Here is a 14,858-nt window from a genome sequence, read left to right as displayed (position 1 = left end):
GTGAAAAATTTTCCCTTTCTCACAGGTTGTAGTGTTGGGTGGTAGGAGGAGAGGATTGTCTGTGTACATGAGGCAGTTGCCGCATTGTCCCAGTATGCCCAGATTCACCATGTGGACAGGAGAAATCACTGGAAGCTGACCCTTAGACATGCCTGTTTAGGTGCTTTTTTGTAAAGTTTAAGAGCTATTTTCCCTTACCTTTGCAAGGTACTTTGCAATTGTAGGCTGTTTAGTGCCTATGATTTTTTTCTCCTTATTGACAAGGAGAGCTGAGTGCTTGTATCAGTTTCAGGCTTCCTAGTGCTTTCCAGCAGGTTCTAGAGCAAGTGCTAGTCACAGGGGTTCAGATTTTAGTGTTACTACTGAGAAACCAGCTAGTTTTAAGGGAAAATTTGAAGAGCAGACTTTCTGGCACCTGGAATAGTTTAACAGTAGCCTCATAGTGCTGCACAATGTGAAAAATGTGCAAACACACGAGTTTTTAAGCCGGAAAGTTGAAAGGGATAGAAATCAGCCCAAAAAGGCTAATAAAATTACAATTTCAGAACTGGAAACTACTCATCTAGCGTTAGATAGGCAGTACAATGCTCACCAGTCCCACTGGTAGGCAGTAGGACTTCCCTCTACCACAGCAAGGTCTGGATAGCTCTGAGCACAGAAAATAAAGTCCTGAGACAAGCAAAGCCTGGGATATGGACTGGCTAGAAAAGCTGGGAAACGAGCAAACAAGATAGCATATATTATTTTTTTTGTTGTTGAAACAGGCTAAACAATGCAATAATACAGTACATAAACACAAAAAGGCTAACACACTTGAGTGTGTAGTCCTAAACAGTAAATGCAATTAAAACTCTACAAAATTAGCAATTTAAAACTTTTTAAATGAAGCAAGGCAAGTGCACAACTGAAAAACGATTTAAGAGGCAGTAACAGCAGAATAAGTATCTAGTCTACATATACAGAGAAGTCTATATGTACAGAAAAGCAGTTAAAACACACAAACACTTCAGATGCAGTGCAACCTAGAGCACTTGAGTTGTAGCAATATTAAGGCAATTACAGTTATAATAAATGCTCTAAAATATACTATATATTTCCAAAATGTTTGAAAAGCACAGTCAGAACATAAGGAAATTCAGGCAAATTTTTATTTTTTTTTGAAAGGGAAAAAGGAGAAACAGAAGGCCTTATCAAATGTTCTCACTGTATTAGGTAGAATGAGCTAATGACACTAGACTGGGAGGAGTGTCCCAGATCAGATCTACAGTAGGGGCGGGCAACTGCAAAGCCACCAAGTATAACAGCAAGACACCAACAGGGAGGGTGGGTGGGTGAGGATAAACTACAAAGCACTACAGAAAGCCGCAAAATGAAAGTTTTTAAACAGATAAAGATTTGTAAAGATACAGAATGCTTTTAACTGCAAACAAATCAGTTACCCGTGCAGATTACAATAAAAGTGCTATATATAAATTGCTAGAAACAATAAACTGTATAAATAATCGAAAAAAACAGGATACTTATATATCTCAGCTAAAAGTTGGAGTCAACACCTCTCATCCACTCTGCTCAGTGTGTATAGACCATCCCAGACTGTTTGCCTGTTGTAGTGACCACTTATCTCAGCCCACAACAAATGCGGCCATTGTAAAAGAAGCCTAAGGAGTCTGTAAGGGGAAAGGATTTTGAGTAAGTAGATGACCAAGAATCTCCAATGAAAATATAACCAGCAAGTTTTAGATATCCTAATTGTGAAAAAGTATGACAAAATTGAGACTAATGTACCTGGATAATCAATTGAAGTACCTGTATGTGAAGTCTGAAAGGAGTAGCATGAAAATGAAAGCTGCCATAACGCCTATGTCCTTGAGGCAAGTTTCTACTGGAACAAAATGAGATGAGTGAATGAATGCCATCACTCACTCACTCACTGCAAAGAAAAGAACCTATCATGAGGCAGAAATGCTTGACAAAGGGTTGTATCTAGAGAATAACCAATAAAAAATAGGGACTGAGAGGGAAGGAGATAAGAGTTTGAGGTTGACTATGATCCCCAGGGAATAAAACACTTAGAGATTCCCTGTTTTGTACCACATCTGTGCAGAAGGAACAAAGGGGATACTGTCATTTACGTATGATCTTGACAACCTGCAATCTTTGGTCAGCTGCTGCTAAAGATATGCATTTGGCAGGCATCATGAAAGCTTAAGACAGACTGAAGGGCACAGCCCTGAACTGATAGCTACTGTCTAAGACTCAAAGTACATATACATCCTGGAAACTAGGACAATCTTACTATACAGGTAGACGTCTTGGAGGCCCAAACAGCAAAACTAGTCTCCTCTTAAAAAACAAGGAAGACTAGGTTGCACTGTCATCATCTAAATGGCTTCTTTGGCAAATTAATTTAATCCTCTGGGATCCAATATGGGCTCTTGCACAACTGAGATCTTTTGTCTACTAGGTTACCAAAACAGAATTGAGAATAATACATTAATCCTTTCTGGCAACGTAGAGCTACTTTGATGACTCTTCTGCAAAAGGTTTAACACCTCCTTCTTCACCAGTTGTTTCTGATGGGGTGGAACATCTGGCAAGGGGGATGAGGGGAGAAGGGGAGAAGCAACAAACAGGACTGAGCACCTTCTGGGAATGATTTGCCTCATTTAGTTTCTGGTTACATTCTACCAAGTGGATAAATTGATGGGAAAAATGACCTTCCCACATCATTTTCAGAATGGAATTGGCAGGCCAGCACTCACGACTGCTGCTTACCACCCATGGACTGATCACAGCTTCTGAGAGAATATCAAGGACCCTTATATTTCGGTCTATAACTCTGTGGTGGTGGGGGGGGGTTACCTCTTCTCAGCTCCTTCATGGTGCATTGATTTCTGCTGTATGCCCTGCCATAACCACACCTACCATTGATTCTACAGCATTCTACTGAAAGAATGATGTGGAGGGTTAAATTTGGCACTTGGACAAAACATTTACAGCTCCATTTCTATTTTAAGGTCCTGCTGAACAGTTTATCAAAAGACAAGGTGAACTGCAAAAAGGAGAGTTCTGAAAGGCTGCCTCAGTGTCCTCAGAAGAATCAGTCAAGCAGAGCCAGAAGTGCTACTAGCACATAATACCAGACCATACAGCATGAGCAGCTACCTTAACCTACTGTACAGAATGAGGACCATATGGATGTTCATGCTGAACAATACTGAAGCTCAAGTTCTTTCAATAATACACCCAGCAACCTAGCTACTCACTCCCATCCTCCTTGGTCAGCTACTACAGCTACCCAAGCAAACAGTCGAACTTGGGTTGCCAGAGACATAGCCAGGGATTTTTCTACAACATACAGCTGTTGAAATTTGCTTTTAAGGTAAGTGAGCTAGTCTGCAGACCCTTTTCAGCCACAACCAGAGTAGAATTGTGCAAACAGGAAAACAAATTAATCCATTCAGAATTTGAGAATTACTCCAATTATATAACTGATGACTGAGTTTTTAAGAGTATTGCAGTAGAGACTTGAGAATGTGAAAAGAGTTTCCTTACTTACAATGTATACAAAGATTAACAGTATAGATATACATACACGGAAATAAAATGCATTAATTTATCCATTGCCTTAGTGTCAGAAGATTTTCACACTCATTTTGCAAATAAAGGTCAAGATCCTTCTTAAAGTATGCTGAAGATTTATTTGGATTTATTTTTTTTACCTCAGTGGGCAGTTGGTTCCATATAGCAGGTCACAGTTGGCCATTTTCTTGGGTTTCTTGGCAGGAGGCCAAGAATCACAGCATTACAGAATGTGGAGGATTGCAAAAGGTCAGAGGAAACCTGATCCTGCTGCAAAAGGGCCAGAAGAAGCATCAATGCAGGAACAGCTAGCACTGAGGGGAAAAACATACTGTGTGAGCCACAAACTCGCACAGTTAACACCAGTATTACTGAAAAACTGACAAACTGGTGCCAAAAAATGACAGATGTCAGTAAGAAAGGGATCCGTGACATGAAAAACACTGGCAAGACCAATTTCCAGTAAGACACCAAAGCCACATATTGATGCTGATGCTGATACTGACTTTGGCATTATTAGCCCTGCCAGGCAAATAGTCTGTGCTGACTGAAAAAATGTGGTGCTAGTAAAAGAATTACTGGCATTAGAGATAAAAGCAGCGCTAAATCAATGAATCTCAATGCCCAGGTTCTGAATGGCTAGGAAATACAGTTCCTAAATTCTAGCATTGAGCTTTCATTGCTGCCTCTGTTAAATTGTTGTAATCAATAGCTAAAACCAGCAAGCATAAACCCTTCACCATTTACAATACAGCCTGGAAGATTATAAGACTGTAAACCTAGGCCTAGGGGGTACAGCACTATGACTGTAGACTTTTTTTTTAAGAAAATGTTTATTAATTTAACATATTTACAATACGGCTGGGGTGCTGGGAGTGCCTTCTTTGTGGTGTCTGCATGTCCTACCCGCGGTTGGGTGGGCATTCGAAAGACATGCGTAATGGGCGTGCCTTCGCTGAAGGTTGAACGTCGAGCTGGCACCTCGGCGTTCGTGAAAAAATCTACTGCCAATCATTAGTGGACCGGAGTTCCGCTGTGGCGACCCCTAACTGGGAAAAGCCGAAAGACACAACACAATAACATAGAAAGGAAGAAATTCAGCATCACATATTGTTATACAATGTTAGGAATACATTGAATCTTAAAGTTAATCTATACAAATAACAGACTAAGAATAGGAAATGCTTTCTCATTATAAAAATAAGACAAGAAAGAAAATAAAAGGAAATATATGGAGTTTTCACACATCACAACATTTAAACAAAAAAAGCAAACTAAACAAAATGGCAGGGCAGCCTGACGCAGTTTACCTATGAACCATTTGAGAAGCACAATAATAAACTGGAGAGTACACCATATATGCTGCATGATAATGTCTGCAGCATCAATCTTTTTCTTGCCTGCCTTGCCCACAACAATGTTCTACTGGAGCTTGCTGCTGGCAGAATAAACAACTCCATCTTGTCGCTGTGCTGCTGGACAAATTAATATAAATCACATTCTCTTACCTAAGATGGACACCAAGACCTCTGTGTTTCCCTGAACATTCTAGACAAATCCAGATACCATATGTGACGCTCACCCATTGTGGGTTGAATGCCCCACACTCAAAACAGACCTAAAAAATAAATAAATAAATAAGTTAACACAGCACTAAACACTTTCAGCCTTCGGCATGGTCAAGCTAACACTTTTTCAAATGCACAACAACGGGAAAAAGCATTGGCTAATCAACAAGCATACAGGTTTATAAAGCAAACAGCAAACAGTACCATGAGCCACTAAAGTGCTTTGCAGGTGATGACATTCATTTTTCGAAGCTAGTTTAACTGTAAATAATATTATCAGAGTCGAGAAGATCTAAGTAAAGTGCATGTTACTAGGAAAACAAAATGTTTTCAATAGCATAAGCTTCCAAGTGTTTCAAAGGGATCACCACCAAATGTCTTACAAAAAATATAACAATCCTGTTTGATAACCAGGTAGGCTCCTGGACACAGTAGGCAAATGAATGCAAAGAGAATCAATTCCTGTACTACAGTAACTACAAATTGCAACCTTAACCTTTGCACAAATTGCCTGGCATAAGCAGTGAGAACCACTTTGCAAATGAGCACTTCTTTTTTCCTTTAATATTTACACTTAGGAATAATTACCAGCAGAGAAATATCCCTCAATGCCGCACAATACAGCTTTAGGAAACTTAAGGATGCACAACAGAAAAAAATCATTCTTCCAACGTCTTGATTTCCTAAAAGAGGAATTTGTTCAAGATTTCTTTAATACTCCACTCTATTCACCACAAATATAGGATATGACATCAAATCCCCTCAGATGTCCTGAATGCCACAATCTTAGCTCCTACACCCCTGCACATTTCCGACCTTACCCTTGAACAGCCCTAGCAAATATGGCATGAAGCGTACCAAACACATCAGACACGGTCAGGTAAATTACCCTAGTCAGAGGTGGAGGTAGAAAGGGTGGCTGGAAAGCCATGGGCCATCATTCACCCAGGCCCCTTTAACAGGATTCCAACTTAAAGACTGAAGATATGCAGCATGCAGAGATCATGAATGCTCATACAATAACATCCTATGACGCTCTTCTTCCTCCATTGCTTGCAACTCTGAGGGTGCAGAGCTCCAAGCAGGGTTCGGAGGTAGAATTGATTCAATCCTCTTCCATCTAATACCCCAAAATGACAGCAGACCTTCAGCTACTCATTCTTTCCTTACTAGCTGACCCATCTGGTAACAAAGGTTCGACTCAGATCTTCAAACACAGGTGTCAACACTGATGGCTTGCTGCTTTACCAGTAAATCACTTTTTATGACAACATGAACATTTCTAAAATGATACGGGACCAGTTTCATCAAAGGAATACTGAAACCTGTCAGACATTTGGCATCATTTGTGAAAAACATAAGACGCGTACTTACCAGAAAGATAGATTTAGTTGATATCTAACCACATATGGATGGTCTAGTGGCTAAAGGCACTTCCCGCATGGCTATAAAAAGTCTTTCAGCAACTCAAGTTCCACATCTTACCTATAAACTACCACTCCTGATTAGATTATCCAGATCAAGTAAAACCCTCAAACATTTGACAAAGCAACTCAAGAGTATTATCATTGCTACAAGAACTGACAACTTATCACTCAAGTAACACTTTATCATGCCTCTTGTGCTCATTTAGCTCTGACCAGAAAAGAGGCTTTCTAGGGGTATTAGTAAGTTGTTTACAGTGTACAGCCACAGATCAATGTAAATCTATCATTCTGGTAAATACATGTATTTAAGTTGGTATTGAATGTATACTGTAAAAGGATGGACAGAATCCCCAGCAGATAAAGACATGTTGTCCTTATTCCACCCTTGGAGTACTGATCCCCCAAAGGAAGCTCTTGTCCTAAGCAAAATATTTAAATTGCAATGTCTGGCAAAGTATGTAAGGAAGATCACATATCTGTTGCACAAATTAAGGAAGATTCCTACTGAAAGCTTCAGAAGTAGCCTTGACCCTGACAGTGTGTGCTCTGGGTGTGGATGGCAACAGCCTGTGGCTAGTCGAATACAAAAAGATAACACAGTCTGGCAACCATTTGGAAAGGTATAGTTTAGTCACCTTTTGAGCATTCCTTGCTTTGGGAAAAAAAAGAAGAAGACACAGATAACTAATCTGCTTTTCTAAATTCCTTGGATTTTGCAAATAAGACTTGATATGAATTCCTTGGATCTTGCCAAATAAAACCTAAACTATATGCACACAGCATCCCAGCTTACACTGGCAAATGTTTTCTCTGCACCAAGACCCACCAACAACAGCGATATTGTCTTACATTCTGCTTCCCTTTGGTTCATCAATGTTCTGTTAATGTTGTCAAATATTTGTCTCCCCTCCACAAAACAATACTGATCCGCATCTATCAAGTTTGGCATCCCTTTTGCCATTCTTTTAGCCATTATAGATGAAAGCACTTTATAATCATGATTTAGTATTGAAATGGGCCTGAATGAAAGCTGGATCTGGTGGATCACCCTACAGCTACTACCACTTTATTCCAAGATGCCGGCACTTCTCTTCCTCTTTAAATACTGATAAGAAAAAACCCTTCCTGATTTCAGTTTTTTTCCTCCTAGCTTCCATACTTCCACAAGAATACCATCTATTCCTGGGGTCATTCACGTGAATTGGTTATAAGTCACCATTTTCATCTAATCTCCTCCGATCCCATGTTAGTAATTGAGCCTCATCCATAAACATTTCCATTTGTTCATAGGTAGGTACTAGGCTACCGGCCCAAGGGCCTAAGTAAGCCTAGCCAACAAGGTTCCCTGGCTTACGCCACCCAAGAAAGATATTTTCCTGTGCCCCTGTCGAGCAGAGCCACAGAAGTGATCCCCGGGCTGCAATTCCTATTTCCCATCCACGTATCAAGATTTTTCTTGAAGAGTGCTAATGAGGAACTTTGCTTGACATAGATGGGCAGCTTGTTCTCGAACATGGGAAGTCTCTGGGACAGGAATCAATCCCTCCTGCATGTCCTGTTTATTGTGGTGACAAGGTTTTGGTCCCTAGAGCTTGTAGCTCGGAGGGATTGGGATTTCTTTAGGTGTAGCATGTCCAAAAGCTCTGGGTTTGACATAGCTTTATATGTTAGGCAGAGATCACCTCTGAGTAGGTGATATGCTACGGAGTAAAGCTGGAGTTTAAGATGGCCAGTGTAGGGCATCTGTTTGAGGCCAGTAATCCTCTTTCTGAGGTACTTCTGTGGCCTTTCCAGCTGCTGCAGATGTTTTGTGAGGTACATTCCAAAAGGGGCATTGCACTCTATAATGGGTCTAATGAGTGTCGACTAGAGGGGAATAATGACCTCTTTTCCTAAATGAGAACCATTTTGTGATGAGGTGTGCCACGTAAAAGGATTTCCTGACTACTGTGGCGATGTGATTATCAAAGGAGAGACTACTGTTCACCTGGGTCCCCAGGTCTCTTATCACACATTTGGCGTGAAGTAGACTGCCGCCTATGTGGTAGTTCATGGGTACAGAGTTTTTACCAAAGGGGATGACAATACACTTTTTGGCATCAAGCTTGAGGCCATGGCTCTGACACCAGGCATCTATCTCAGTGAGGCCCTTTTGTAGGATGTCCATATCATTTGGGGATTCAACTATGGCTCCTAGTTTGCAGTCATCTGCGAACTTCATTAGCCAAAGGCCTTCTGTGTTAGCCTGTACTTCAGAGAAGTAGATACCAAACAGGAGAGATCCCAGGACTGAACCCAATGGTACTCCACTTGTCACTGGTTTGAAGTCAGATTTGGAGTCTGCAACTTTTACAGTGTGGGTTCTGTCAGTAAGCCTATTGACAACCCATCTTATGATGTAGGGATTTATACCTAGTTTAGTGAGTTTAGCTATAATTTCAGAATGGGGGACGGTGTCAAAAGCCTTGGTGAGGTCAAGATAGGCAGTGTGAACCACCTTACCCTCGTCTACAGCTTTGGTGACTGCCTCAAAGAAGTCAGTCAGGATCAGGAGGCATGATCTGCCTTTCACAAAACCAAACTGGGAGGGGTCCAGAGTTTGGAGGTAACCAATGTCTTTGTTTACGAGTTCCATGATGATACGTTCCATGGCCTCACAGACCAGGCTCATCAGGCTAATAGAGTGATAGTTCCCCGGATCAGTGGTGGCTCCCCCTTTGTGGAGTGGGATAACTGTTGCTGTATGCCATTCAGTGGGCACAAAGCCTGATGTGAGACTATAACTGAACATGGTGCTTAGGTGGGGAGCCAGTTCGTTCTGAAGTTCATGTAAAACGCAGCCTGGGATGTTGTCCGGTCCCATGGATGCTGTGTTTCTGGCTTTAGAGAGTGCAGCTTTTACCTCCATAGTTGTGATTACAGGGACTCTGCATTCTTCCTGCATAGTTATGGGCCCTTTAGGGGGTGAAAGGGGGGTAAAGTCAGCACTGAACCTATCTGCCAGGACATTGGCAATACCAGTTGGTTCTGTAATTTTCTTGCCGTTGTGCTGTAACTCAGAGCAGATCTGGGTGTTGCCACTGAGATTTCTGACATAGCTATAGAATGCTTTCTGGTTGTCCCTAGAATCAGTGGCAATTTTGTTTTCATAGCTAACTTTGGAGGATCTTATAAGGGATCTCAGCTTCTTACTGAGGCTGACCAGGGAACTCCTCCACTGATGGGATTTTACACTCTTTTGCAACAGTTTCTTCCTTCTGTTGTAGAGTTTGTTTATGCCAGGGGACCACCAGATTGGCTTCCTTTTTTTGGAGGATAGCGTCTTGGTTCTGTTTGGGACAGCACAATCCATGCACTTATGTAAGTGCTTATAGAGTGCATCTGTGTAGGATTCAGCAGTCGTAACTGTATTGTCCATCTGCATGGGTGTCATGACGTTCACCACTTCTGTCTTAAGAAGCATGAAGTTGGCTTTGGAGAAATTTTTTACCACAATTTCCTTAATGGGGGGTGTGGCCGGGATGTGGATATCTAGGGTGATTAGCTTGTGTATCAGATCTGACCAACGAGGAGTTGACCTCAGGTGTAAAACACCGGTCACTCATGTTGGTAATGACTAGGTCTAGGATATTGTTGCCCCTGGTGGGGGGGGTATATAAGTTGATCCAGGGCATTGGAATTTATGAATTCCAGAAAGCGTTGAGCAAAGGAGTTGGTACAGGAGTAGTTTTCCCAGTTAATGATGGAGTAGTTGAAATCGCCCATTATTAGGGTGTTTGGTTGAACCCCAATATTTTCCAGTATATCAAGAAAAGAGGAGTGAGAATCCTGGGGCATGGTGGGGGATCTGTAGCAAGCTTCAGTTTGGATTGCAGTTTTGCCCAGAGTTAGTTACACTTGGATAACCTCGGATGCATTATGCTGAGCAACTAGCCTGGAGGTGTGGATATCCTTAATGAATATGGACACACCTCAGCCTTTGGTGTTCCGGTCCAGGTTAGGTGGCCAAAAAAAGTGTGGTATGAGTTATAGCCTGGTAATGCATGGGTGCTCTCTGGAGACTTGAACCAGGTCTCAGTCACTGCACAGATATCAATGTTCGCCATTTTAAGGAGTGCCTCGAGGGAGTGCATTTTGAGATTTAGACTTCTAGCATTAAGTAGCATTACCCTCACTTTTTGCTTGCCTGTTTCTGTTACGGTGGTGAATTTTGTAACTTTTCTTTATTTCTAGATTTCTCTGCTTTATACAGACTTTCAAAGAATTTCCAAAATACTTGTAATACCGCTACAGGATCTCATTACCTTCCTTGTTATAGGCTCCCTAAACTTGGCGACAGCCCCTTCTACTCTTTGTTGCCCGAGTCATTGTGCTAAACGTTTTTTGTGCTCTAGAGTTATCAAAAAACAGCTGCCTAACAGCAATCTTTCTAAACTCATGCATATTATCGAGGTAATCCCTTATGTTTTGTTTAACATTTTGCAGTTGCTCCTCTTCTTGTTCTGTGACATTTCCCCCTATTCTGTGATACTTTAACATTTGTCAGCCCCAATAATTCTTGTTACTTGTTAACCATATCTCCCTTTCTTTTATTTCCACCCTATTTTTAAACTCAACTTTAATTTTATCCCACTCCCTAGCTATATTTTCAGAAGAAATTACTACCTTCTTTAATAGCGCCTGAATAACTTCCACTACCCATTCCTTAAATTCCTCTCTTTTCAACAGATAGGTGGGAAAGTGCCAGTGTTTCATTTTTATTTCATTACCCTGTATTCATGATCTGAAATAGTTATTGGGTAAGTATCAAGACCTTCAATTACATGCACATGTTCCTGTGAAATGTAAATTCAGTCTAGTCTAGCCTCGTTTTTCTATCTTGGGGAATAATATGTAAATGCAATCCAAACTCTCATGACTGAATTCACATCTTCCATGCCAAATGTTTTTATGAATTTCTTCAAAAGCCTATGCCCCTTTTTTTATACTTTCTCTTCTGGGCCCACGAGACACATCTTTACTGCTGCAAATCAAATTCCAGTCCCCACCGATAAGTAATACTCCTTGCTGAAAACTGATTTCTCACAGAATTTTCTTAAGCACCATTATAGCAGTTTTGGGTGAAATATAAATACATGCTAGTGTAACCCACCTCGCTTGCCAGAAACCCCTTAGTACTACAGACCTACCATTATCTTCCATTTCTATCACAATTGAAGCTCTTCTTGCAATTACTCCTCTTTTCCTTTGTCCCAGGTATTCCACTGAATAACCATCCTGAAAACCTCTCTCTACCAAACTCACATGTTCAGTTCTTTCCAAATGCGTCTCCTGCAGGACAGTTATTTGCACTCTACATTTTTTAATATAGTTCCTCACACTTTCTTTTTTGTATTTATCTGCGAGACCACTGACGGACATTACAGAAAGCATAATTGTATTAAAAAAGTTATTATTCCCACCTTTTATGTATAACAGCTTTTTTTTTTGTTAAATGTCTAGTGCCAGCCTTTGTGTTACATGCATACACCATTTGGCATGTTGAACTTTTATACAGTTGTTTCTTGTCATATTTAAAAAAAAAAAAAAAAAAGTTTTGCTTTATTGAAAGCCCTCAAAAAATACATACCCCAATACCCCCCACCAAAACGAATTTAATACTATCGAACAAAACTATATACATCTTCAAATATTGAAGTTTAACATTCTTGATAGGAACAAATATTCCAAATTGACAGCCACACTCAAACTTGTGTTAACCTAAAAGAAAGGTTATCCATGCTAAGATGCATGGTATAGCCTGTGCTTCTAAGTGCTGTCTGTTTCTCTCTTATCTTTATAGCTCTTCCAGCTGCGAAAACACCTGAATGCTTTCAGAGATAATCATCTCCTAGCCATTTTCTCTTTATCAGATTGTATCCAATTTCTCTTTATCAGATTGTATCCATGGAGACGTGAGGAGATCAGATATAGAATTGCTATTAAGCATACAATTATTTGCAAGAAAAAGCCTTATAATACTCAATATTCTTTTTCATTTACTTGCTTTCTCTTAAAACTCATTACTAGATCAAGCTAAGGGCCTTAATCCAGTCATTCCCCCATGCAAGAATGAGAAAAGCACATTCATTTTTCTTTTGTCCTGCTCTTTTAACCAGACTTTTCTTCTCTTATCTTTTACATTGTAATGCCTACATTTCTTAAAACTGAACAAGGAGAAAGAGAGAAGGCAAAAAGGAATGAGAAAAAATATATATAAGCACCTGTTTACAATAGTAACTGGGGAAACTTTACTTTATAGCATACAAAGAAAATCATACACTATAAAATAGTACTATTAAGAAAAATGTTGTTTTACTTTCAGTTAACTTTCTCCATCCATTTTTCTCTCCCCTAAGTATTTTCCAAACATGAATGACAAAGTAAGGCATATACTTTAGAGTCCCCCAATAGTCCAACAAAGTCTAAAAAAGTCTAATATGTCCAAATTTTCTTGTTCTGTCATATTTCACAAATATAATTACTGCTTTGTAATCCAACATTTCTCAGTTTCCAAGTTACTGGTTTATTCCTGTTCATCTCCATCTCCCAAATCCTGCCTCTGCTTCATTTTCAATGTACTCTCTATTCTTCTTGACCATTCTCATGCTTAATTCTTCTCGCCAGCATTTTCCATTGAAACATTGGAAAAGATTTGATGGGCACGGTCTCTCTTTGGTCTTTATTACCAGAACAAGAAGAATCTTCTTCCATTTCACAGCTCACTTTTTTGGACAAATTTTTATATTTCCTCATAGCATGTACTTCATCAAAAAATTATTTTGTCACTCCAGGCAAGAATATTTTGAAGACAGCTGTATACAACAGTTTGAATTTCATATGCCTGCTTCTCAACATTCTCTGAATACCAGACAGAAGAGGAGCAAATGTATTCCACTTTTCAATGAGTAATTAGTCTCCACAAACACTCTTGTTGTCTCCCACTTTTAGTACTTCATCCTTCTGCCAGAGTCAACTCCTTCTGATGGTTGGATTGCATCTTTATTATTAATGGTCTAGGCTGCTTTCCCATAGGCAGGTTTAGAACATGGACACAATGTGCCCTTTCAACTAACAACTCCTGCTATGGAATACCACTCCAGTTGCTTATTTGTACTTTCATAAAATTAATAGTCTGTTCAGTGTCTCTGGTACAGCTGAAAATATCAGGTTTTTCCTATGTGCTCTGTCCTCTAATTCTATTATTTTTTTTAAACATCTATTCTTGAGCAGTCTCATATCCAGCTAGATTTTTCTTCATTTCCTCCTCTGATTTTTGCAGTTTTATCATCTCATCTGAATACCTGTTTGTGTCTTCCATTTTTCCAGTCTTCTGTTGTTTCAGTTGATATACTCCATCAGTGTTTTGTTTATTTTAACCAGATCTGTGTGCAGTTCTTATAATTTCCTCTAGATTACTGGAAGTCATGTCTTGAGGTTGCACTGCTTTTTGCTGAACAGCTGCATAACTTTTCCCAGTCAGTATTTTTCCTCACCTTTTGTAGCAGAGTTTCTTTCAGGTCCTCTGTATTTCCTGGCATCCAGGCAGTACACTTACTAGCCAGATACTGAAATTTACCCAGAAACGCAAAAGTCTACTGGCCTTCTCTGCTGAGTTTCTGTTTTCACACTTGTTGAGGTAAAATTAAGCCATAACTCAATGTGCAGATGTCTTGGAAGTGAAAATTGATAAGATGGGTCCACTACGACAGCTTGTAGCTTAGAGACTTGGCTTGCAGACATCAGAGCTATAAGCAAAACAGTTTTCCAGTGATGAACTTTAAATCAGCCTGAAAGGCAGGTTCAAAAGGAGATGGTGCCAATTTTTCAAGAACAAAGCTGAGATCTCAATAAGGAGGAATTTGCTTTTAAGAGGGGTCTCAAGTGCAACACTCCTTTCATGAACTGTTTGACCACAACGAGGGATGAAAGTGGGGGATCCATGGACAGATGAGCTGAGATGGCTGCAAGATGCACCTAGGTAGATGCATAACATAAGCTATCATGGAGTACCTCACACAAATATTTCAAAACCAGAGGGACAGAAACTATACTGGACCCTCTGGCATTGCTTAGGCACCACTTAGAAAACCTCTTTCCACTTACAAACATAAGAATTTCTAGCTGTAGGTTTTCTTGCCTCCTTCAATACCTGCTGCATATTCTTGTGTTATCCAGACAGAATCATACAGGTCAGAATCAGGTCAGCTGCAATTGCAGCAATAGTTTTGAGTGTACCAGC

General features: G+C 40.1%; 1 protein-coding gene across 5 annotated transcripts in view; it reads right to left on the bottom strand.

Annotated features, from left to right (window-relative positions):
• The window catches only part of ARFGAP1 (ADP ribosylation factor GTPase activating protein 1), an 800,187-nt gene that overhangs the window by 626,501 nt on the left and 158,828 nt on the right, over positions 1 to 14,858 (bottom strand). For all 5 annotated transcript variants that reach the window (XM_044089896.1, XM_044089898.1, XM_044089899.1 and 2 more), the window contains exon 3: positions 5,091 to 5,200. In XM_044089896.1, the coding sequence (XP_043945831.1) occupies positions 5,091 to 5,200 (110 nt within the window). The remainder of the gene's footprint in view (positions 1 to 5,090; positions 5,201 to 14,858) is intronic.

The sequence above is a fragment of the Protopterus annectens genome, chromosome 12.part0 (genome assembly GCF_019279795.1).
Source record: "Protopterus annectens isolate FY-2018-M chromosome 12.part0, PAN1.0, whole genome shotgun sequence".
Lineage (NCBI taxonomy): Eukaryota > Metazoa > Chordata > Ceratodontiformes > Protopteridae > Protopterus > Protopterus annectens.
The sequence above is the reverse complement of the archived record's forward strand: the minus strand, read 5'-3'. Positions and strand labels throughout refer to the sequence as shown.